Source organism: Raphanus sativus, chromosome 6 (assembly GCF_000801105.2).
Source record: "Raphanus sativus cultivar WK10039 chromosome 6, ASM80110v3, whole genome shotgun sequence".
Classification (NCBI taxonomy): Eukaryota; Viridiplantae; Streptophyta; class Magnoliopsida; order Brassicales; family Brassicaceae; genus Raphanus; species Raphanus sativus.
This window is the reverse complement of record NC_079516.1, coordinates 16,589,180-16,614,090: the sequence shown is the minus strand read 5'-3', so window position 1 is coordinate 16,614,090 and position 24,911 is coordinate 16,589,180. Positions and strand designations below refer to the sequence as shown.

Sequence of the window (24,911 nt, the reverse complement as noted above, 5' to 3'; positions counted from 1 at the left end):
AAAAAAACCTTATGGAGAGTTTATCAATTCGGTGGTGGTGATAAAGATATCTCTACTTCAACTTGTGCTCAGATCTTCTTTCATCTAGGAGTAATAAAGTCTCGGCGTCTTGATAGATGGTCATGGGCCTTTTAGATAGGTAGTGGGGTGAAGTGTTCGATGGTGAAGATGATTTGAGATGTGTTTAGACATGGAAGGAGAAAGGTGAATCTATGAGATGATGGCTGGATTGATCTCTTAAAGGCGTTCTACATTAGTTTGTTGAGAAGTTTGGCGATTTTGATGAACAAATCCATTTTGATGATGGAAAAAAAAAACTAAATATATATATTCTCCACGGATTCATAAGTGAAATGAATTTTGGGTATTATATAATTTTAAGTGGACATCTATGTAACGTTAAAAATTCAATACAATTATCAAAACCTTTTACTAATAATTTTTCTAAAAATATTATATGCAAACATATAAATTAAACTTCTATAATATATAAGAAAAAATTACGGAAAATGTTACATATTTACACAAAAAACAAAAAAAATTATGAACCAACATTATATCAGCATTTGAAACACGGATCAGATCTAAAATAGACAAATATGATTACAACACTACAAAAAAATGGTAAGATTAAATCACTTAAATTGTATCACAAATATAAATGATACTATTTTAAATTACTTATTTATAAGCGATACAAATATATGCAATTTAGAATCAGTTATACTAAATGATTTCATTTTTAGTTAATTTAGCATCAATTTAATGAAATGATATAATTTTAGTTAATTAGTATCATTTTAACAGAAATGAGACTATTATACAAATTTGTATCACTTAACTAATTGATACGTTTATTTTCTTTTAGTTAACTTCACTTGTTTAAATGATACGAAACTTACATCAATAAAAAACTGATGCTAATATAATTATATTTTTCTTTAAAATCAATCTAAAATAAATAATTGTTATTTATTTTAGTTTACGTCAGTTAAATTATTTGATCTAATATAGAACTGATATATAATTATATATTATTATTATATACAACAAAAAAAACCGATTTATTTGAATATAGCAAAAGTGATTAACTACAATCCCCTTACAAAAATCACAACTACGTAAACAAATAAAACAACCCACCTTAACTAATATTTTTTTTAAAAATAGGGTGAATTATCCCAACTACACGAAGTGGTTACGATTCTTTTGGGGTTTTATTGTGGCTTTTATTTAACTTCTTGTATAACAGTTTTATCCTAGTAAATTATCTTTTCTATCAAGTTCCTCATTCATCGTTTCTCTCACAATTTCTTAAATTTTCCATCAGTTAAAAAATTCAACAAGAGTCAAGCTTTCCTTGAGTCATGGTGATGATTTAGTTTCAAGAATCTAATGGAAAATGTTTGATAAGGTATTGTTTTCTCCTTCTCTTCTGGTTTTCACTGTTTTTAGAAAATTATAATTTCGGTAAAGATTTCTGTTGATGAAGTAAAGAGTTGAAGTTTTGTAAATTTTCCATGTTCCCTGAGATTCATCTTAAATCAATAATCTTAACTCTCAAACTCTACTTGATCTCTCTTCACCACCTTTAAAATTTTGCTTTTTGATATAACCTAAAATTGTCGTAGTATAACACAATTGGATTACTTCTTTAGATTTTTAGTGATTTTTTCTGAATTCATACGAAGTATATCTTACCATCATCGTGCTAACCGGATATATGGTTTTCTATCTTTAGCAGAATGGAAAGACATCATCATGATTCATGAGGAGGAGTTTAAGAGTCGAACAAGATGAAAAAATATGTAAATTGTGATGTATAAGTATTGTCTCTCGTATGTGATTATGTAACTTAATTAAAGATAATTGATGTAATTTACCTTTTTAATATATTGGTTAATATTTTTGTTTGCATTTTATATTGATAAAATATGTTAAGCTTTTCGTTATTTTTAAAAATGTGACAGATATTTAACAAAATTTATTTACAAACGGTAATAATATTTATAAAAATATTAAAATCATTTAAAAATTGATATTAATTTAGCTTCAGTTTTTAATAACTGATGTAAATAATTTAAATCAATTATTTTAACTGATTTCAATACTAACATCATTTTAAAAAGCTGATATGAATATTAACATCATTTTTTACAATTGATATATATCTAAATCAATTAAAATAATCGATGTCAATATTTATTATTTTTACATCAGTTATTAATAAAATGATGTAAATTATTTGCATCACCACTTTCAGAGTCATTTATTTAAGTGATACAAAATTCATTTGCATCATTTATAACTAATGTAAATATTATAAACAAATGATGTAAAACAGACATTTTTTTGTAGTGCAAAGAAACAAGTAGACGGGCATATAGTTACAAAGAAACCAATGTATGCCGGATTAACTTTTAAATTGCTATTATTTTATAAAATAGATTTTTCATTAAGATTTATACACAAATATAATTACGAACACAGATATAATTACAAAGAAAAAAATATAAAAATTAAATTTATAAAAAAAAAAAAAAGTACCCACTCTTTGAAAGTTCTGGTCAGAATCTAGTTGTTAATTAAAACTTTCAGTGGACAAGATGGTCTGGAATCGAATCTCCTCATTCAGGGGATGCATACGAGGATGCCATGCCATGAGGCTTTTGTTTGATACAAGATAACAAGTTCAGTTACTAGTTTTCTGGTTTTGTGAGTTATTCATAAACACTATGCTTGGAAATCACACTCATTGTACAGAAGTTTTTTTGTTTAGATAAATTTAACATTCTTTAAAAAAAAAGTATTTTTGTTATTGTTCATGTAAATGATATATGAGTTAACTGAATAAATTGCATCCAACATTTATTATTTTATTTAGATAAATTTTCATGAATCTATTATATTAGAATGTAAGATGATAATATCCTTTTTTTAATTCCTTTCCACAATTAAATTTGTAACCACTAGTCCTCTAGAAACTACCATGATCATAAGAGTACAAAGTTAAGAAAAAAAACATATAGGTAGGAACACAAAAAAAAAAACTATTCAAAATCCCTTTTGTGTCTCGCTTACTTCTCTTTGTAAAGCACAGAGAGAGCGCATACAGTATACATTATTTGCATACGTCGGTCTATAGGTAGACATTGCTTGCCTACACCGATCTAATTAGTCTTATTGAAAGAAACAAAAACCTCTAGTTGGTTACTAATTATCATATATGGCTGTACTAGTTTGTCTTTCTTGATGATTTGAGTCGCATCAATTGGTCTGAGTCTTCATGGTACTGCCCTGCTGAGACTGTTGAGACTCATGAGATTGTTTAGACTGTTGAGATTTCTGAGACTGAGAGGAAGATGAAGATGAAGATGAAGAACTTGAAGAGGTAAGATTCTCCACAAACTGGGTGGTGACTTGTTCCCATTTACTGAGTGCCTGTTTAAGCTCTGAGTGTTGTGTGGACGACACTGTTTTGCCTTTATTTTCGCTCACTATTTTACTGTTAAGGTCTTCTAGTTCTTTGAAAGTCTTCATCAATTGTTCTTTGGAAGATTTCATGCGGCTCTTCGCCTAAGGCACCAGAAAAAAATGAGACTATTTTAATCAAAAAAAATATAATATTAGCTGAATTTTTTTTTTTTTTCATATGTACCTCTGGTGATTTGGCTAACTTTGAACTAACAGTAGATGCGGCTTCGGACACAGAACTAACAGCAGAATTCATTTTAGAAACGAAACGTTTTTCGTCAGTGTTAGATATCTTTGTGGAAGCAGACATGGAAGTCTTGAGTTTCTCGAAGAACGTATCGAGTTCTACTGTTCCTGCGTACTTCTTCTCTAAGGCATGAATGAACGACCTTGCTTCTTTGGATGTTTGAATTTCGACTTCTTTGGCAGAGTTTTCACCACTAGCAGATTTTGAGTCAGAAGGGCTATCTGTGGGACTTTCACTTGGGCTGTCCGTGGGACTTCCACTCGGACTGTCAGTGGTTATACCAGTACTGTCCGTAAAACTTCCACTCGGGATATCCGTGGGACTTCCACTCGGACTGTCAGTGGTTGTACCACTCGGGCTGTCAGTGGTTGTATCACTCGGGCTGCCCGTAGTTGTACCAGAAGAGCTGTCTGCGGGACTTCCACTCGGGCTTTCCGTGTTTGTACCAGTCAGGCTGTCTGTGGTTGTACCAGAATTGCTGTCCATGGGACTTCCACTCGGACTGTCCGTGGTACTTCCACTCGGACTGTCTGTGGGACTTCCACTCGGGCTGTCAGTGGTTGTACCACTCGAGCTGTCTGTGGTTGTACCACTCGGGCTGTCCGTGGGATTTTCACTCGGGCTCTCTGTGGTTGTGCCACTCGGGCTGTCCGTGGAACTTTCACTTGGGCTCTCTGTGGTTGTTTCACTAGGGCTCTCTGTGGTTGTACCACTCGGGCTGTCCGTGGGACTTTCACTTGGGCTCCCCGTGTTGTGCCACTCGGGTTATCCGTGGGATTTTCACTCGGGCTCTCTGTGGTTGTGCCACTCGGGCTGTCCGTGGAACTTTCACTTGGGCTCTCTGTGGTTGTTTCACTAGGGCTCTCTGTGGTTGTACCACTCGATTTGTCCATGGGACTTTCACTTGGGCTCCCCGTGGTTGTGCCACTCGGGCTGTCCGTGGGATTTTCACTCGGGCTCTCTGTGGTTGTGCACTCGGCTGTCCGTGGAACTTTCATTGGGGCTCTCTGTGGTTGTTTCACTAGGGCTCTCTGTGGTTGTACCACTCGGGCTATCCGTGGGACTTTCACTTGGGCTCCCCGTGGTTGTGCCACTCGGGCTGTCCGTGGGATTTTCACTCGGGCTCTCTGTGGTTGTGCCACTCGGGCTGTCCGTGGAACTTCCACCTGGGCTCTCTGTAGTTGTTTCACTAGGGCTTTCTGTGGTTGTACACTCGGGCTGTCCGTGGGACTTTCACTTGGACTCCCTGTGGTTGTGCCACTCGGGCTGTTTGTAGTTGTACCGGTGGATTGTGTCATAGTAGACGAATCTCCCTTAGCACTTGAGCTTTCATTTTCAGATACTTCAGCACTAGCAGGAGTTGAGCCACATGCACTGCCTGTGGGACTTCCACTCGGACTGCCTAAACCTTCGCCGGTAGTGTCATCGTAAGTGATTGAACCTGAATTAGTATTGCTTCCAGTGGAAGTGGAATCGGTGTTTTGGCTTCCACTTGTAGTCCCACTATCACTATTACTGCCAGGGGAACCGCTTTGTGGGCTTTCATTACTTCCACTTCCAACAACGGCGTTAACATCCACGTCAAGCCCTAGATTTGATACATCGATAGACTTTCCTGCTGTCTCCACGGCTGTTTTCACCAATGTAACTACCGTTTTAGCCCATTGCACCATAGCCACGACCAACACTTTCTTTTGCTGAAGTGTCATGCGCTCTGAACTACTCCTCTTCTGCTCCATCAAAGTCTTTCCCATTGACAGCATGGTCTCTCTAAAATTTGAATTCGACTGTTACAAAACAAAGATCAGTAAAAAATAAAATCTAAAACAATCCACTTTGGAAATTCTCTAACCATAGTCTCTCACTGATTATATTATTCCCTCCGTTTCAAATTAATTCATGTTTTGGGTTTTTCACACTTATTAATAAAATACATTAAATTTTAGCATTAAATGTATAATTTTTTGTGATTAATTTTTTCTTATAACTTTTAACCAATCAAAATTTAGTAAAGACAATTAATTTTCTTAAAATCTATAATTTATCATTATTATCTATTAAAAATTGCATTGAAAAATAAAAAGTATATCTTTTTGAAACAATTTTTTTTTCTAAAACATTGAATAGTTTGAAACGGAGAGAATAGTATTTAACTGATAAGAGACTTCATGTTAAGATACTCCTAATACAAATGTCTTAGGCTATAAAGAGAAAAACAAGGGGAGTCTCTCATTTGAAATTCTCGCATATATTTGAGTAACCGATTGACATACATGTCAAATGGCAGTAATTACTACTCGCAGAATATTAAAATGAATTTGTGAGGCACTCCTTAAGATACCAACCATTGCTGATGTCCTTAATTACTTAAAATATTATATGAACGTTACGGTGTTACGGTATAGGTACTTACTCCGCTTTTAGCACCAGTCAATACAGATATAGCATTTGTGAGGGCATCAACTTTTGTTGTTAGCTGAGTATCGGTGCTTTCCGATGTGGTCGATGCCGTTTTGATGAATTTCACGTAAGACGTGAACAGTGAAAAAAAAGTCTTGAACCCTTCAGTCGCGGGACACCCACGTTGAAGTCTACTCATCAATAACAACATACCTTTGCATGCGAATGGTGTAAAGTCCCCTGCCTTTCCTAAAAATTTCCTCTTCAAGTACATTTTTAGCAAGAAATGTCCTTGCGCCTCGTAGACAACACTTGATACTACTAGAAATATCAGACATAATGCTAGTACGTTTTTATTGGCCATTTTCCTCTCTTTTTTTGTGTTACATAAATGTTTTTCTTTCTTTTTTATTTTTTTAATTTTTGGATGATTTTACTTTGGAGGAGAACTGAGTTTATATAGATGCTTTGAAAAAAAATATTTTAAGTGAAAAGGAGAAAATTGTGGATTAATTTAAGGTCGCTAGAGAATAGCATATGAGAGGTCGTTCTCTCGTGTTTTATTTTCTTTTGACAGCAATTATGAATTTATGTTGTTGTGTCCGCGTTTCTCTTCAGTCTATATTTAGAAAGATCAAATTATAATATAAATTTGTAATACAATTTAATTAACTAGGTAGAGATCCGTGTCTTTTGTACGGAACAAAATTGTGAAAAAAATAATGAAGTTATTATATTTTTTCTTAAGTTGTTAGAAAAATAATTAAATTAATATATATTTTTAATTCATAATTTATCAGACATTATATAAAAACATGCAATATATTATATTTAATTAAGCATATAGTAAGTTTAAAACAATGTATATAGCAATATTTAGTATCAAACTTCACAGAAGTTATTAATAGTTTTCTACTTAGAAAAATAATTTAGAAATGTTATAAATAGATTAATTTCTAGAAATTAAATCTTTAGAATTTTGAGAACTATTAATAACATTTCTAACTTGGTGTTTTCTAAGTAGAAAAATCTCAAATTTTTAAAATCCATCTCAAAATTCATATCCGTTTTACAAACATACAAAATTAAAACGACTGAATGTCACTATGTTACAAATGTTTTTTAAAAAAATACTATATTTGATGTATTATGAAATTTTATATCACTTGCGTGGAATTTCATTCTAAAAATAAATGAAAACATAGGTAGATCTTTAATTTAATTCTAGGAAGTTAACTTTTTAATCATATAAAAAGAGAAGAACCTAGAAACGAAAATAGTGAACAAATTCAAGAACAAAAATACTTCATTGCATAACCACTAAAATTATATATTTACTCTTTCTGGTTTGTGTTCTTTTTCCCATATATATTAATGAACGAAAAAAAAATGAAGGTCAATAGAAGACAATGGTCTGTAACACTATTTCAGAACACAGAAGAGTCACAAGACATGTTATCAAAGCTCCTAGAGGAAAGCGTCCTTCTCAAGTAGCTTCGCCACATCGAGATGATTGTTAAGCTTCGCCAAATCAATTGGAGTTTTACTGTCCGTCTTTTGTAGAGTGCTGCAAACAATAAAACAACACCATAATACAGAACACTTGAGACAAAAAAATTGTAATCTAATCTGATCTTCCATTGGCAAACTTACACTGCGACACCATTCTCCAAAAGAAGGCTTACACACACTTTCCTTCCTAACCAGCAGCATAATGCAATGGATGTTTTTGTAAACTGCATTGGCATTTGCTCCAGCATCCACAAGGACTTGAGCACATTTCAAATAAAGATTCAAACAATATTAGTTAGTAATAAATAATCTTATCAATGAAGCCAAGCTGCTAGTCCATCAAGTGTAAAACTCTTAGTTGTGCAGCCATATAAACTGATTTGCATTATATATGATTATGTGATAGTGACAGTCGGAAAGGTTATTGTTTTTTTCTACGGTTTTTTTAGAGATGAACAAACGTAGATTTCGTTCGAGGAGAGATCAAGGACGATGAGCTCGGTGAGTTTCCCGAGATCAGGCGGGATGCTCCTACGTTTGAGCAGTATCTTCGTGACGCGTTTTCTTGCGTCACAGTAGACGGAGTCCCATTTGCAAGGGTCGTAGTCTGACCAGTTGAGGTATTTTGTGATGTTCAGGGAGGATTTGAAGGAATGCATGATCGTCACGTCGTCCTGAAAAGCGGCGAAATTGAGTAGAGAGAGGAGGAGACAGAGTTGGCAAAGATAAAATTTGGTCATTTTCGTCGAGTTTGGAGGTGGAAGGTGTGGGACGACTTCTATCTTCTAAGGTTTTACAGTGGCGACATTGAAGTTGAAGAAGAAGAAGAAGAAGAAGAAGAAGAAGAAGAAGATAAAAATAAAATGGGAAAAACAAATTGAGAGATGGTTTGCCTTTCTCTCGAAAGACACAAAAAAAAATTGTATCAACCAGAGAAAAATTTAAAGATTATCTATTGATAATTGTCTCTATTAATAATTAGGGAAATTAGGTTGTAACCACCCAAAAAAAAAAACTAATATGTATATGTTTATATGTATACATATAAACTAAACTTACAATATCCCAACATCGATTCATTCCCCAGTATTTTGATGCGTATACTAATTTATTCATCACTTATAACAATTTTGGGTCAACGGAGATGATTAGACCGAACCTAAGAAGTCCACAGAAGTTGCTAGAGGTAAACTAGTGCATTCTTGGCGAGACATATATCTGGCTAAACGAGGGACGAAGTTGAAATAGATAATGCGAAAATCTAGTGTTAGTAATGCCATGTATCTTATTTGACTCCTTCTCATCCGGGAGGACATAATAGTTCTTCTGGGATTCTCGCCAAAAGAGGCTTTCCTAAGAGCCGTTACTATAGCACATGCTTCGGCCATGAAGGAAGAGGCACATCTTGTGACGTTTTAGGTAAAGTGGGAGACAGTGCTTGTTCCAATCACAAACACAATTGTACTGAGCACAAAAAAAAACTTTTCTTCCATGGAACATTCAACGAGTAAAAAAAGGGAGTTCAAGCTCTAATGGAAGTAGAATCCCCTTTACTGGTGGAAGCTCGATCAGTCCTAGTGGAAGAGTCCCTCTGGTTCAACATCTTTCCAAGTGGAAGCTCTCTTGGTGAAAGTCTATGAGCTAGTCTAAAATAAAATTATGAAAGTATGTGGTAACAAATATTATTCCTATTTCAACGAATCTGATATATAAAAAAAATATTATCTGAGTTCACAAAAAAAAGAAATCAGGAAAAGGAACCCTAAGGAGGAGCCTAGGCCTGGGCATAAAATCTTTAACCCGAAATTCAAACCGAATCCGAACCACAAGTCCCGACTCATTATCCGATTTGAAATGTAAAAATATCCCGACGGGTCTTGTAGGATGGTATAAAAAAATCCGAACCCAAAGTGTTATTAACCAAATCTGAATGGATAACCCGAAAAATCCGAAATTAATAGTCAATATATATATATTTTTTTGATATATATATAGATATATATATATAAGTATTTCAATTATTAAATTCAATATATGTGGTAGTATGATATATAATAATAAATATTAAAATTTTATTAAATGCTTTAAGTACACAATTAGTTATAAATAAGTATTTTATAATTTGCTTATTGAAATAACAAGTGTACTCTCTATAAAACAATACTTATTGTTTATCCATGATGTTTGTTTTCAAGCTCGATTTAATATTTTATTGTTACTTTATCAATTTTATGTGTGATAGATTAATTTTTATTTAATTTAGACATTTTTCTTTATGTTTTGCTTCAAAAATTTTGTTTTTTATTTCGGTTATATCCGAACCGAACCGATATAACCCGAATCCGTATGATATATGGTTATTTTATGGGTTTTACGATGCAATACAATTTTAAACAGAATTCGAAGTGTTATTATCCCGAACCCGACCCGTACTAATAAAATTTTAGTGTGGAACCTAGGACCGTAAATCCAAAAACCTGAAAATCCAAAAGACCCGATCCGAATACCAATGGGTACCCGAACGCCCATGTCTAGAGGAACCAATGCATTACTACCAAATGTCAAAAGAGGTTTATTTATACTTTATAAAAAATCAGTACTAGATAATAATTTGTGTTCTGCACGGAGTAAATATTTTATAAAATATTTATTATATAAATAATTTTTTTAAAGAAAATATTAACAAAAATATATAAAATATATATTAATAATTCTATCAAATTCAAATTATAAAAAGTATTTAAATTTTATCAATACTTGCTAAAATTTATAAAATAAAATACTTCTAAATTGTATACAGTTTAATTTTTAAAAAATATATAATAAGAATATATATCAAATAACTTTTAGTTCCGGATTTTTAACATTTTTAGTAATTTATAGTCATTTAAAAAAAATTAGAATGTAACATATACGAAAAATCTATATTTTTATATGGTTAATATGAAATTTATTATTCAAAATCATGCATATTCATATATAGTTTAATCACATTAATTAAGTTCAAAATCCTAAATTGTTATCAATTTTTTATTATTAAAAATCATTAATTATCATATATATATATATATATATATATATATATATATATTTATATATATATATATTAATCTTGTTAATTAAGTTTGTAACTTTTATTTAAAAAATTAAAAAAATAATGATTTTTATATTATTAATTAGTTTTCAGTATTTTAAAGAGAAATATAATATATATTTAGATGTACTAACTTAATTTTCTAAGGACTCTAAAAATCATTTTAAGCATGACACATATTATAGCTCACATGTTATAATGCCTCTCAGTTACTCCCTCCATTTTCAATTACTCCCTCCATTTTTAATAGATGACATTTTAGGATCAAGCACTTAAATTAAGAAAATATTTAGCTTTTATTCTAAATAAAAACATCATTAATAATTCATCTAATCACAATTGAACCAATAATAAAATAGACAATATAATTCTATTAGTTGTAACATAAATTGTTAATAAATTAATATGGATAATTGAAAATTAAAAATGTCATCTAATGTGGAACCAAAAAAGATTCTCTAAAATGTCAACTATTAAGAAAAGGGATGAAGTGATATATAAAGGATTACATAGAGAAACAGAGGATTTTCTAAAACACGACATTTATTTCTTTTCTTCTTCGACAGAGATTTTCCAGTTTAGACAACGGAGGGTGACTTATGGTGCTGAACCGCTGTTTTGACTTCCGTTTTTATGATTTGAAGAACCAGTTTCGGTGCTTACACCAATTTGAATGTTTGATCCTGTTTTAGTATTGCTTTCTGATCTGGTGGTTGTGACTCTTCCGGAAGTGGAAACGTCGCTTTCGCCTCCGGTGTTGGTGTTTGAAGAACCAGTTTGGGTTCTTTCACTTCCATTTTCAACAATGGAGTTAACATCAACGTCAAGCCCTAGCTTCGATATATCCATCGACTTTCCTACTCTCAACTCCACAGCCGTTTTCACCAATATAGCGATCGTTTTAGTCCAATGCACCATAGCCACGACCAACCCTTTCCTTTGCTGAAATGTCATACTCTGTGAACCACTTTTCTTCTGCTCAATCAAAGTCTTTCCCATTGACAGCATTGCATCTCTAAAATCCGTATTTGACTGTTCAAAAAAGAAAATCAGTAAAAATTGTTAAATTCAAAATTATTATAAGCCTCCAACTTAAAACTTGTTGATTGTCTATTGATGTGCGACTTCTTCACTCACTCATTAACAAAAACATAATCTAAATAAATACTATAGGAACGTTACGGCCGGTGTGTAGGTACTTACTGGTGCTCTGCCTTTAACAGCAGTTAATTCCGACATAGCACTGGCTAGGCCATCAACTTGTGATGTGATCTGTGTATCTGTGCTTTTCGATGTGGCCGAGGCATTGCTGATGAATTTCACGTAAGACGTGAAGAGTGAAAAGAATTTCTTGAACTCTCTAGTCGCGGGACACCCACGACGAAGTGTACTCGTCAAAAGTAACATACCGTTGCATGCGAATGGTGTAAAGTCCGTGGCCCTTCGTACGAATTTCCTCCTCAAGTACATCTTTAGCAAGAACGTTCCTTGCGCCTCGTACACCACACTTGATGCTACTAGAAACATCAGACATATTGCTAGTACATTTTTATTAACCATTTTCTTATTCTTTTTTTTTTCTTTAAATGTTTTTTTTGTTTTTTTGTAATTTTTAGAAATTTCTGATGATTTTAGTTTCTAGGAGAAGGGAGTTCATATAGATGCGTTGCAAAAAGAAAATATTTTAAGTGAAAAGGAGAAAATTGTGGATTAGTTCAAGGTAGGTCGCTAAAGAATAGCTAGCATAAGAGTTCTCTCACGTTTACTTTTCTTTTGATGGAAATTATGAATTTATGTTCTTCACTAAAAAAAAGATATTATGAATTTATGTTTTTTTTTCTTAAAGATATTATGAATTTATGTTTTTAAAAAAAAGATATTATGAATTTATGTTGCTGTCCGCGTTTCTCTTCAATCTATATTTAGAAGGATCAAAACATAATAAAAATTTCGTAATATAATTTGATTAATTCAACTATGTAAATAAGATATGCTAATACTTTGTGTGATGCTTGTCAAACCCTTGACTTATTCGTCACGTGCAGCATGCGCTTGCATGTTACAACATTTCTGACTAGCAGAGTTGCAGTGATCAGTGTATGATGATAGCACGTAGCTTGAAATGAAACAGCGAGTAAAAACATTCCAATTGTGCTCCTAATAGATTAGATGCCATGGTTTAGAGTACTCTCATTATTGTTTCAGTTCGGACAAGTAACAAGTTCAAACTACTCTTTTAATATAAAACAACTAGATAATTATTTTCAACAAATCATTTATAAAAAAAATATTTACAACAAATGGTGTCTCAAATACAGTAGTGCACATACACATGGTGTTTCTTTATACATGTCACCATTCATGACCAGTGGTGAAGCTATATGTTGTTTGTGGAAGGGGCAGCTACCCATCATGAATTTTTAAAGTTAGTGTAAAGTGAAGTGGGAGACAATGCTTGCACAATGATACTGAGCACAACAATCTTTTCTTACATGACATATTCTACTAGTGCAAAAGGAAATTTAAGGTTTCCTATTTATGTTTCGTAATATACTATACAAAACTCAATGGGATTTTTTGGGTTTTTCAGTAATTTGCAAACTGGTGATAAAAAATAAAGAAGTAATTTTCTAACTATTTTTAATGTAAAGCTGAAGAGATTTCTTAAGAAAACAATATACCCCTGGAAAATTGGAAATATGAAGGTGAAAGGTGGGAAATTCTAAGATATGACAAGTGAATGTATAAAATAAATTTATAAACTCTTTCTAAAACCAGTAGATATTGTTCCTAATTTAAGTAAAATCTGAAAAAGGTAAAAGAAACCCTCCTCCAAGGGAACGACTGGCAGGAAGAAGAGGAGTCCATGCAGAGAAGTACTATCAAATGGCAAAAAAGGTTTCTCTAGACCTTATAAATAATCAAAAACAATCTAAAACAAGTTCTTGATTTTTTTTTCTCTTTTCAAGAACGCCACATTCTTGCTTTCTTCTCCTTCTTGGACATAGATTTTGCAATCAAACCACGAGGCTGACTTACGATTCCGATGATCATTATGATTATTCTGATGTCCATGTCCTTGATTTGATACATCATTTGATTTTGTTCATTTTATTTCTCGTATTGGCTTTTATTCAGTTTCCACTGTTTTGATCCAATCCTCTGTTTTGGTCCAGTCCTCTGTTTTGGTCAAATCCTCTGTTTTCGTTATGATCTAAAAAATCCTCTATTTTGGTCAGATCCTCTGTTTTTCGTTATGGGCTGTACGAGCTCCAAGCACCGTAAACGTTGCCTCCACTGCCGGCAAGGATATTCTCCGGTGGACACGCCAAGTAGCAACTCGGTGCACCGCCCACCGCAACAATCCGAAGACATGGTGGCTCTCGGTTCCTCCACCCTCGGATCTCTCAAGCTCTGCTACTCCTCTTTCGGGCATAGCCGCATACACTTGGCAGATGTCACAGGGAAACTTGTCGCCGACCAATCTGGAGAGAACCGACAAGAAGATGGAGACAAGGAAAAGCAAGCTAAGCTTATGGAAGCTAAAGTATGGTCGAGTATGATGAACGAGAAGATCCCCAAGATTGTCCCCAAGACTCCAATCTTGACGCCTCCTGGAGAGCCAGAAACGATCAACACGTGGGAGATGATGGATGGACTTGAAGATTCCATTAGCTCTCTTCCATCAACTAGTCACGTTAGGAGCTTCTCGTTTGATGTTGCTTGTCATGGTGATTGTGAACGTTCCAAGGAGAACGGTAATGTGATACTCTACTTCACAAGCCTTAGAGGTGTAAGGAAGACATATGAAGAAAGCTGTGATGTCCGGATTATACTAAAAAGCCTCGGGGTTAGGGTGGATGAGCGTGATGTTTCGATGCATTCGAGTTACAAAGACGAGCTCAAGGAGTTACTAGAGGGTAAACTCAATAATGGTGTTGGGATCACCTTGCCTAGAGTTTTCTTGGGGAGGAAGTATCTTGGTGGAGCAGAGGAGATTCGAAAGTTGAATGAAGATGGGAAGCTCGAGAAGGTTTTAGAAGGGTGTGACAGGGTTGAAGAGAATAAAAATGGTAATGGGAAAGAATGTGAGGCTTGTGGAGATATAAGGTTTGTGCCATGTGAGAGATGTTCAGGGAGCTGCAAAGTGTACAATGAAGATGGTGAAAGTGTAAAGGAAGATAGAGAGCATGGTTTTCAAACATGTCCTGATTGTAATGAGAATGGACTCGTTAGATGTCCTGTTTGTTGTGATTAGCTGTTTGAATACACACACAACAGAGAACCTTGCTCTTCGTTTTGTTTGTTTTAATTCAGGTTTGTGTGTTGAGTGCTTTAGAGTTTTCTTGCCTCTATAGAATTTATTGTACATATGTAAAGAGGTTTTTGATTGTGATAAAGGTGGTAATTCAAATGTAAACCGTCCCTAAGCATAGACAAGTGAAGAATTAGCATATAATTTCTAAAACTTTAAGAAATAATTACATGAAAATAAATTTCTAAAAATTTTAAAATTTTTAGGAAAAAAATTTTACAGTTTTTTTTAATGAATGAATGTTGAATTTTTCAACTAAAAAAAAAAACCTTCTTACCAAAAAAAAATGCATCCTAATTTAAAGTTTGATTAGAGAGATAAAACTTCAAAAGAACGATTATGTTTCATCTTGAAGCAAACCATCTTCCCATGGCATCATCAAATCCCTTTCTTCCCATCATCGTGATTGTAGAGATTCTATTTCTCACAAGTTTGTCAATGTAGCTAAGTAGCTTTGCATCTGCACCACTGTCTGAGATGTTTCACCATGTCTCCTTCAGTTACGTTCTCGCCAAACTGAACGGACGGTTGCTGGGAAAGTATAACGAAGCAGAAATAGTTGTAACTTGTCATGAAGCCTATCCACCAGAAGCTCCATGATCGTAGACCAGCTGTTGGAGTAACGTGAACCGAGCAGTTTTGGGATTAACCCATGCAGACGTCGCTGGTGAACCCACATTAAAAAAGTTAAATGATCACGGTCTCCATCACCGTTAGGTCTGGGCACGGATCGGATATCTGGATTTTTAAAGATATTTATGATTTACTTCGAATGTTACGGAATCTAATTTTTCGATTTGCTTTGCTTCGGGAAAATACGGATATTCGGAAAAACGGAAATTCAAAAAATAAATAGATATTTGCGGATAGTTACAGATATCTTATTTGTTTTGATTAATACAAATAATCTTAAAAATTCGATATAAATTTGTTTTGTAAAATATTTTTTTGCATGGTATAATAGATAAAAACTAAAAGATATAATGATCTACATATTTTGAAAATTTTTAAACTTAGCTAACAATTATAATAACACAAAACTTAAGAAAAATTAATAATTGTCATAAGTGTTTTCTCATCCTTTTATGTAATATTTTTATATAAGTAATAATGTGAATAGAATCTGTCAAATCATATGTTAAATAATAATTATATAATTTTATACTTTTAAAATTTTAAATATAATCAAAATATACATGTATTTATGTATTAACGGATCGGATCGGATATTCGCTTTCCAAAATTTTAGTATTTGTGATTTGCTTCGATTTTTACGGATATTGAATTTAGTATTTGTTTTGCTTCGAAAGCTTACGAATATCCCGAATTTTTTGAATTGAATAGCAACGGATAACAAATCGAGTCAAATTTAACGAATAAAATATTTAACAGATAAAATGTCCAGCTCTAATCACCGTTTGCAAAAAGTACAAGCTTACGAATATCCCGAATTTTTTGAATTGAATAGCAACGGATAACAAATCGAGTCAAATTTAACGAATAAAATATTTAACAGATAAAATGTCCAGCTCTAATCACCGTTTGCAAAAAGTACAAGCTGAGTTAGTCTGCTGATTCCATCTGATCATTCTAGTTGAGAGCCGGTTGTGAACTTCAATCCATGATTGATGCTCCAAGTGAGTATTTTGAAGTTGCCAAAGCAACCCATACCCCTTGAGACCAGTCACGTAGTGGAGACGGTCCGGATTGAGAGCCACGTACATCGAGTTCTAATTAAACTTGTTCAGTTATGCATCGCTATTACTTTGCCAGTCTGACATCGGGGCGAAGCCAGTGCAAAGACTATGGTGGCATTTGCACCCGTAATTTTATAAATATTTAAGGTTTTGTATGTGAAAATACAAAGAAACTAGATAGATTAGTAGTGTTGTGCACCCCCTAAAGTCTCAAGTTAGATGCCCCCTTAATTTCTGGTTTGTCGTTGTATATTTTTTAAAATTACATTCATGCTTTACATTTTGTTAGATTTGTGTAGTTTAAAGTTTAAGATCTTAACTTTAAAGTTCAGTTTTAGTTTTTTTTTTTAAGTTTGGTTTAGTTTTGTTAAGTCGGTCCATATAAAAATCCAACATATTATGTCCAAATGAAATGTCATATAATCGAAATCAAATAAACAAATACATCATTTAATGGCAATAAATGGCATCATTACTATTTTGTTAATTTTTACCCTACTGCCATTTACCTAACACACTAGTCTAACACACGGATATATTATCCGAAACCTAAAAACCAAACCGAAATCGAACCCAAAAAAAAAACGAAACCACAACTGGAGCACAAATTACAAAAGTCCGAACGGGTTTTATATTTCTAAATCCAAAAATCGAAACCGAATTGGGACTGAATCAAAAACTGAATGGATATTCAAATATTTTGAATATATTAAAAATATTAATTATTTTTAATTTTAATATGTATAAAATATAATCTATAAATAAAAAATTTCAAAAAATTACTCGAACTACCTGAATTACCGGAATAGTTTTCGTTTTTTTTGTTTAATTCGGGTTTTTGAGATTTCTTCGACTTTTTTACTTTAAACCCGAACCAAACACGGATTATTTATAATTCGATTTCACTTTGGGTTTTATAAAAAATAGAAACCCGATCTGAATCGATCCAAAAAATGTCCGGTTCTTAAACATCCCAACCCAAATAATTCAAAAATCAAATAAACCGAATCACTCCGAACCAAAAACTGAATGCCCAGAACTATAACACACTCTATATATTGTATTTTCAATCTCTCGTCAAAGTAATAATTCTTCGTGTAAAAATAATAATAACTCTTCATGTGATGGACATTTCTAAGTTCTAACACATCAACGTAGTTACGTGGCAGCCCAGAAACCAAAATTTTCCAAACAGATTTGTCCCACATTCATCTCCACGAACCACACATGTCTATAAATGGAGTAATGGTTTTATTTTTTGTTCACTACTCTATTTATCACTCTATTTATTCTATAAATGGAATAAATTATAGAATGGAGATGGAGATGCTCTTAGGTTGAATATAGTTAAATAACAAACCAATCAATTTATTACTTCGTCAACCTCAAAGGCATTAATTTGTAGACGCAGTAAAGCCGGCGCTTACCAAATACATAATAACTAGGTGATAATCCGCGTCCTGCGCGGAATGAGTGATTTAAAAAAAATATGACTTTTAATTTATAGATATTAGAAATTCAAAATACATAAAGTAAGATATAATAGAATATATATGTATAATGCTGCGATTAATATAATATAAATTAATAAAAAATTGAATGTAAAAGTTTGTTTAAATAGAGGATGAGACCAACACTTCGTAAACAATACAAATTTATCATGAATTTAAGAAAGACAAAACATATAAAATAGAACTATTGCTTTCATAACAGAATTATTATGATAATAATTAAAGGAACATAGATAATAGGAAAATACACTAAATCTAGTGAAAATTGTCTTCAAAACTCTTCGTTTGCAATCCTATAGAAAAAATAACAATGAATAAGTTTATCAAAAAAATTATAATAATTTACTCTTTTCTACAAATTAAAATGATATACCTCTTTCTGAGAGCATCGATTTCTTAAACATCAGAGATGAAATTCAAACTTTGCATTTTGAGTGATATTTTTGAGCTGTTAAGATTGTGATGGAGGTGATCATGTAGTGTAGACAATATATATATAGTACGCCGATTTTACTTAATGTGCGGAAATCTTGATATGTAATTACGATGTTAACGAATCATCATTAATGTAGACAATATCGAATTGATTAATAATTAGGAAAAATAATTCTTTCAGACCATGGATGACAATATCAAATAAATGGTAACCTGCCAATCAAATTTAAGAATAAATGCATGATTTGTTTTTAAAAATAGAATCAATTTTGAGTCTTAGAAACATTATTTGAATATATTAGACATAAACACTTTCCGTAAAAAAACTTGAATCAATCACATTTTTAAAGCAGTAATCTGCTGAAATAAATTCATGGTTACAATTTATAACATTGCATATCTACTTACCTTTTATTCGCCCATGACATAGCAAAATAATACATTACCATGCTCTAATCATGCAAAGTCAAAAAATGAATGTTTTTTTTTGTAATTGATTTAGCTTCTTGGTTTTGCAAATATACGTCTCGGGTTACAGTAAAGTAAACAAATGAATATGTTTTTTTTTTAAATTGATTTAGCTTCTTCGTCTTGAAATTAATGGTCACACGAATTATTGATTTAGCTTCTTGGTCCTGAAATTAGTGGTCACACGATTTAGCTTCTTGGTCTTGAAATTAGTGGTCACCTAGATTTATCACACGAATATTCTAACATATAATGTGAACAAATTAGTCTAATTAGTTAAAACCCACAGTATGGACTCATTAGGTGTCACTACCAATAACACTTTAATCGTTTGTAGTTGGCTAACTATGGATTCACATATACTCTAATAATATGGCTCATATCATTTTGTTAAGGTTATTTTCCAAGTTAGAGTATATGTCATAGTTAAATTTTTTTAGTAATAGTGAAGGATCACAAACTATGTTATTAGTGTTTTGTTTATGTGTAAGTTGTGGTTTGAGCTTGAAATATTTCTCTTTATAGACAATCCGAGAACTAAATACGCTGAGACATTTTTCTATAATAACGATTGATGATATAAATATAGTTTATTATTTGGTCCATATTAGTTTTTATACATTGTTAAAAAATATTTCTCTTTTGAAATCACAGGAATTTTACTATTTGGTCTATATTAGTTTTTACACATTGTTAAAAAATAGATATTGTTTATGAGCATTATTCATATTGATAATGAGGTATTTGATAATGAGGTACAGAATGTTGAGTATCCGAACTTTATATACATACAGTATCAGTAAATTTTCTTATATAATTGCACTTTAGAAATGAAAAATGCAATTACTATAAAACAAACCTACTAATAAATTTGTCTGTTTTGAATAAGAAATGAAAAACGCAACTGTATATGAAAAAATTGGTCAACCCGAATTCTCACAACATTCTACGGAATGGTTTAATATGGAAACTACATGACTTTGTTATATATGAAAAAACAAAGTCAACACATAAATGATTGATTGAAAAATTAATCATCTTTTATTATCTTTAATGATCATAACAATGATTCATGTGTTATAACAAAATTTAGACTGACTTGACAATGGCAAAATAATGTAATTATTATAGTAATGAAAGGGTTTTATCAAAACAGGGGTGAGAGTGAATGTGAGGATGCCACCTAAGAAATGACATTGTGTAAATAACATGTGCTTCTAAAATAATATATAGGAGATGTCACAAAGAGTTTTTATAATTATGGTAACTAAAAACTAAAAATATGCCTCAAATATGAAAAAGTGTAAGAAATATCGCTAATCATATCAATTAAGCCTAACAATTAGGTGGTGATTGAGTTAATACGGAAAAATTGCGATCTGATTGGGGATTGAATCCTAAATCAATCATGCTTTGCGAGATTTCATATTCAGGATACAACCATAATTATTCCTTGACTCGCATACCAAATTGGGAGATTTTATATAATGATTTGCGAGATTTCATATTCAATATTGGCATTTTTTTGGGATATGATTATGGTTATATCATAGAAATAAAAAAATATAAAAATTACGATAAACATAAAATATAAAAATAATAAATATATACTTCTTATATATATATATATATATGTTCTTGCAACAAAAATATATATAAGATGTAGCAAACATATGAATCGTAAAGAAATTAAATATTATAAGCTAAAACATATATATATTTTATTATTTTTATATTTTATGTTTATCGTAATTTAAAAGAAGTATACATTATGTTATTGTCAGAAAGAATACATCACGAAAATATAAAAGAAGTATACATTATGTTTTTGTCTGTATAAATATAAAATATAAAAGAGACAAATAAAAGTGCCATTTCCTGCGAGCATTATAACTTCTGTATAAAAATAAAATATAAAATAGGCATATACGATGTAGTTTATGGTTTAGCATGGATATTAAAAATAAGCACATCACGTAAAGCACATTATGACAAATGCATTAATAAGATATGTCCATTAGAATGGCATGAGAGGTAAATATTCTAGGAAATGATGGGCTTTTGAAAAAATAGTGTGAGGTGAAATGTGGAGTTGCCACATGAGTAAAAGGTTAATTTGATTAGTGGTCTCCTCAAATAATAGCAAGGGGATATTCACATATTGTAGAAGTAATGGATTTTTATTTTCTTTATTATACAGTTTTTTAAATTGTATATTTGATAAGATATGGATAAATACCACTTATCCATTAAAAACCAAGATAGTAATAATGGCTTATCCATTTAAATACCATTTATTTATTTATCCTTTCTTCAATCTTTTTTTTTTTGCTAAATCCCTTCTTCAATCTTTAACTGACACAATCGAGTTTAAACACCAGTATCCAATATTTTGAGAGGTGGTCAGATTTTTGTCCTTCAAAGCCCTACCATTGTTTATGTAAATAGATAACACACATATTTCGGAGACTATTGAATAGGAATTAGTGTAATTGCTGGTCCAAAATTTTTTTTTTTGGTCACAAGCTGGACGAAAATTCAGAAGTTTATAATAAATATATTAAGGACAATCACGATTACAAATATAATAAATATATATTGTAAAAGTTATAAGAAGTACATATATTGGAAGGTTACATGAGCAAGCTTCTAATGACGGAAGCTTCATGGCTATCTTCATCAACGGAGTCGAGGAGCTGCGACAAACGTTCACTGAGATTATCAACTTCTCGATGCAGCTTTCTTATGTAGTTGCATGTCTCTTGAAGTACCTTTGATGCTGACACCTAATATATTATTAAGAGATAACATCAGACCACATACATGCACGAACATCACACAAACATGGCTTTTCTACATTTTCATTTGATCATATAAGAAAACAAAAATGTTGTCTGGAGTCAAAAGTTTCAAATTTAATCTTCTTAAAGAAATACTACATAAACTATGACGAAGCTAAAAGAAATGCATGTTATGCCATGTAATATACCTTATCAGAACGGCGTCGTTCACGAATCTCTGGCAAAAGCTGACAAAGCTGACTAACAAGGTCGATCATCTGGTCATCGGAAATCCTTAGAGCACTGGAAGATTGCCTTGATCTCCTGTTAGACATTTTCTTGTAGGTTTTTTTTTTTTACTTTTTGATTAGTATAACACTACAATTAATGTTGTAAGAAATTAACCCTTAAGTTGCGTGCTTTCTCTCTGTCTCTGGATTGAACAAGTAAATAAGAGATGAATATAGAAAAAGAAATGTGATATTAATAAGGCTGAAAAAGAGGGAAGCTATATATTAGTAGAAATAGAGGGTTCGTATTTATCCCACAAGTTTTGTATTGCGTTGAAGATGTAAAAGAAGGAAGAGAAGAGATCAAGATGTAAAAGAAGCAACCAGAAGAGAAGAAACGAGGAGATGCAAGAAAATGTTTCGGTGTATAGAGACACTTAGAGATATAAAGAAATTGAGAAAGTGATAAGAGAACATAAAGAGGTCAAGGACCACAGGAGAGTGAGAGCAATAAACCTAGACAATGATGTAATGGGAGAGAAAGAGACTTGGTAATTTCTAACCAAAATCACTAAAAACTAAATACATTTATTATATCTCGTCTATATAAATATACCTAGAGTGTGAATGTGAAATGAATATATGAGATTCAGTGTGAAATGGATATGTAATTTATTTCTATTTTTGTTAATGTTATGCAATATTATTCAGTGGTTTTGTTCTATTAGTCAAGATATATAATAGATGACCACAAAAGTCAAGATGAATAATTTAAGTAGTTAAAAATAATACTAACAATAATCATCATTACAAATCAACTTCGAAGGGAGTCGGAAAAAACGACCATCCATGCAGTTAACCGGAGAAACATCAAGACTAAATTACGACAAAGCAAGAAGCAAGAAAAACTGAAAGCAGAAAAGAAGATCGAGTTGTGGGCAGAAGACTGGGGGATATTTGCTACTTGGTTACCTTCCGCAGCAGGTAACACGAAGGTTAGGGATATTTGCTACTTGTTATTTCAAACTATTTTATATGTGCTGTGGAAGGAAAGAAATGGGAGATTGCATGCTTCAACAACAAAACCATCTCGGGTCCTCATCAAAGAGATCAGTATTCTTATTAAAGCAAAGTTGTTTGGTTTGGATCGTGTGAGAGGTGTCTCTCGGCAGCGACGATTACAGCACTCTTCAACATCTCACGACTCATATCTTCAACTCTGGTTTCACCACTTCGACTCCTAGCGGAAGTCTCAAACAAGGAAATCGTCATAACTGCAGTCCTGCTTCACATGTGTTTCTTATAATTAAAGTTTACCTCCAATCTGTTGTCGTTTAAATTATTTAATTCAGCTCTTGTTCAAAACATTGTCTTTCTTAGGGATGGAATAAAAAAATGGAGTACTTGCAACAAAAAAAAAAATAAAAAAAAAAGAAGAAGACTGGGGGGACTGAGGCCTCCAACCCCAATTGATACTGGTGGCGTGCCGATCTGAGTATCTGCATGGAAATACGTAGGTCCAAATATGGCTGTAATTACTTAATAAGAAATATGTCATATCTGTATTTATTTGTTAATAACATATTTAGAAAACTACCGCTCCTCTCTCTCTCTTTCATAACAAGCGTCATTCTAATTTTTATTTTTGTTATATAAAAAGTGTCATTTTACAATTTAAATGTAAATTATATTTTTTTCAGCTAAAAATTAATCGTAAACTGAACTGATTTTATAAATAATTTTATTTATCTCAAACTAAGTGTTTTCCTGCACCATGTGCAGTAAAAGAATTTTAAAATATTTTTAATAGATAAATATAAATTATATTTAATTTTTTTTATTAATATTATAAATTTTCTTTTTTTCTTATCAATATTTTAATATAAATTTGATTTAACTGAACATTAAAACTAAGATAAAAACAATTTTGTTTATTTTGAATTATATTTAAGAACGTGGATGTCTATATTTAAAATTATAATCTTATGTAGATTTTTCTATATATTTATTTTAATTAAATATATTAAATAAATATGTGAAATTGCATAATTGTCAAAAATTAAAATCAAACAATATTTATAAAATCTGTAGATATATATAAGAAACTAATGATTTTACGATTTAATTGGATTTTATGATTTAATTTTTATAATTTTATAAAAATATGTATATATTTTTGAAATATTTTTAATTTAAATGATATTCCGAAATTTAAAATACCATAATTGAACATATTTATTTTAATGATGATTTGTGAGTTATTATCATATTTTTAAAAAGTCCAAAAATATAAATCGATAATAAATGTAATATATGAGTTATTACCATATTTTAAAAAGTTTACCAAAAATATAAATTAACATTAAATATAATTGTCCATGTCGTATTAATCTATAAGACATGTCAACAATTTTAGTAGTCATGTTACAATTATTAATCTAGGTGTTTTCCTACACCATGTGTAGTGATGAATTTTTTAAAAGTTATATTTTATATTTTAAAATATAATTTATTAATATTATATATTTTATTATTTTGGCCAATAATTAATATAAATATCACTAATCAAGCATAAAATTAAGAGAAAATATTTTTTTTTATTTTAAATTATATTTAAGAATATATATGTATATATATAAAGTTAAAATCTTAGATAAAAATTTATTTATTTCATTTGGTTAAATGTATTAAATCAACTTGTACAAAATTACTAAAAATCATATAAAATTGTATAGTTATCAAAAACTA

The 24,911-nt window shown here is 31.5% G+C and overlaps 3 protein-coding genes across 3 annotated transcripts; 1 reads left to right on the top strand and 2 right to left on the bottom strand.

Moving 5' to 3' along the window:
- Positions 1 to 3,028: 3,028 nt before the first annotated feature.
- LOC108839057 (uncharacterized) lies at positions 3,029 to 12,287 on the bottom strand. The gene is made up of 5 exons (XM_056987023.1): positions 12,022 to 12,287; positions 6,135 to 6,222; positions 4,506 to 5,508; positions 3,659 to 4,419; positions 3,029 to 3,576 (listed from the first exon to the last, which is right to left on the bottom strand). Exons 1-5 carry the CDS (start codon positions 12,285 to 12,287, stop codon positions 3,268 to 3,270), a joined length of 2,427 nt encoding a protein of 808 aa, XP_056843003.1. The 3' UTR covers positions 3,029 to 3,267.
- Positions 12,288 to 13,763: 1,476 nt separating this feature from the next.
- LOC108810998 (uncharacterized protein At3g28850-like) lies at positions 13,764 to 15,122 on the top strand. The gene has a single exon (XM_018583066.2). The coding sequence runs from the start codon at positions 13,984 to 13,986 to the stop codon at positions 14,983 to 14,985; it is 1,002 nt and encodes a 333-aa protein (XP_018438568.1). The 5' UTR covers positions 13,764 to 13,983; the 3' UTR covers positions 14,986 to 15,122.
- Positions 15,123 to 21,682: 6,560 nt separating this feature from the next.
- On the bottom strand, positions 21,683 to 22,672 carry LOC108810532 (transcription factor PRE5-like). Its single transcript, XM_018582638.2, has 2 exons — positions 22,143 to 22,672; positions 21,683 to 21,939 (listed from the first exon to the last, which is right to left on the bottom strand). The coding sequence occupies exons 1-2, from the start codon at positions 22,266 to 22,268 to the stop codon at positions 21,787 to 21,789; spliced, it is 279 nt and encodes a 92-aa protein (XP_018438140.1). The 5' UTR covers positions 22,269 to 22,672; the 3' UTR covers positions 21,683 to 21,786.
- Positions 22,673 to 24,911: the final 2,239 nt, after the last annotated feature.

What these genes read in the sequence shown, in the direction of transcription:
- LOC108839057 (XM_056987023.1), bottom strand. Translation starts at nt 12,287, where the DNA reads ATGGTTAATAAAAATGTACTAGCAATATGTCTGATGTTTCTAGTAGCA. An exon ending in TGACTGGTGCTAAAAGCGGA is followed by an intron (nt 5,509 to 6,134) that starts GTAAGTACCTAT and finishes GTTTTGTAACAG; the next exon opens with TCGAATTCAAATTTTAGAGA. An exon ending in AGTTAGCCAAATCACCAGAG is followed by an intron (nt 3,577 to 3,658) that starts GTACATATGAAA and finishes CTGGTGCCTTAG; the next exon opens with GCGAAGAGCCGCATGAAATC.
- LOC108810998 (XM_018583066.2), top strand. Translation starts at nt 13,984, where the DNA reads ATGGGCTGTACGAGCTCCAAGCACCGTAAACGTTGCCTCCACTGCCGG.
- LOC108810532 (XM_018582638.2), bottom strand. Translation starts at nt 22,268, where the DNA reads ATGTCTAACAGGAGATCAAGGCAATCTTCCAGTGCTCTAAGGATTTCC. An exon ending in AACGACGCCGTTCTGATAAG is followed by an intron (nt 21,940 to 22,142) that starts GTATATTACATG and finishes ATAATATATTAG; the next exon opens with GTGTCAGCATCAAAGGTACT.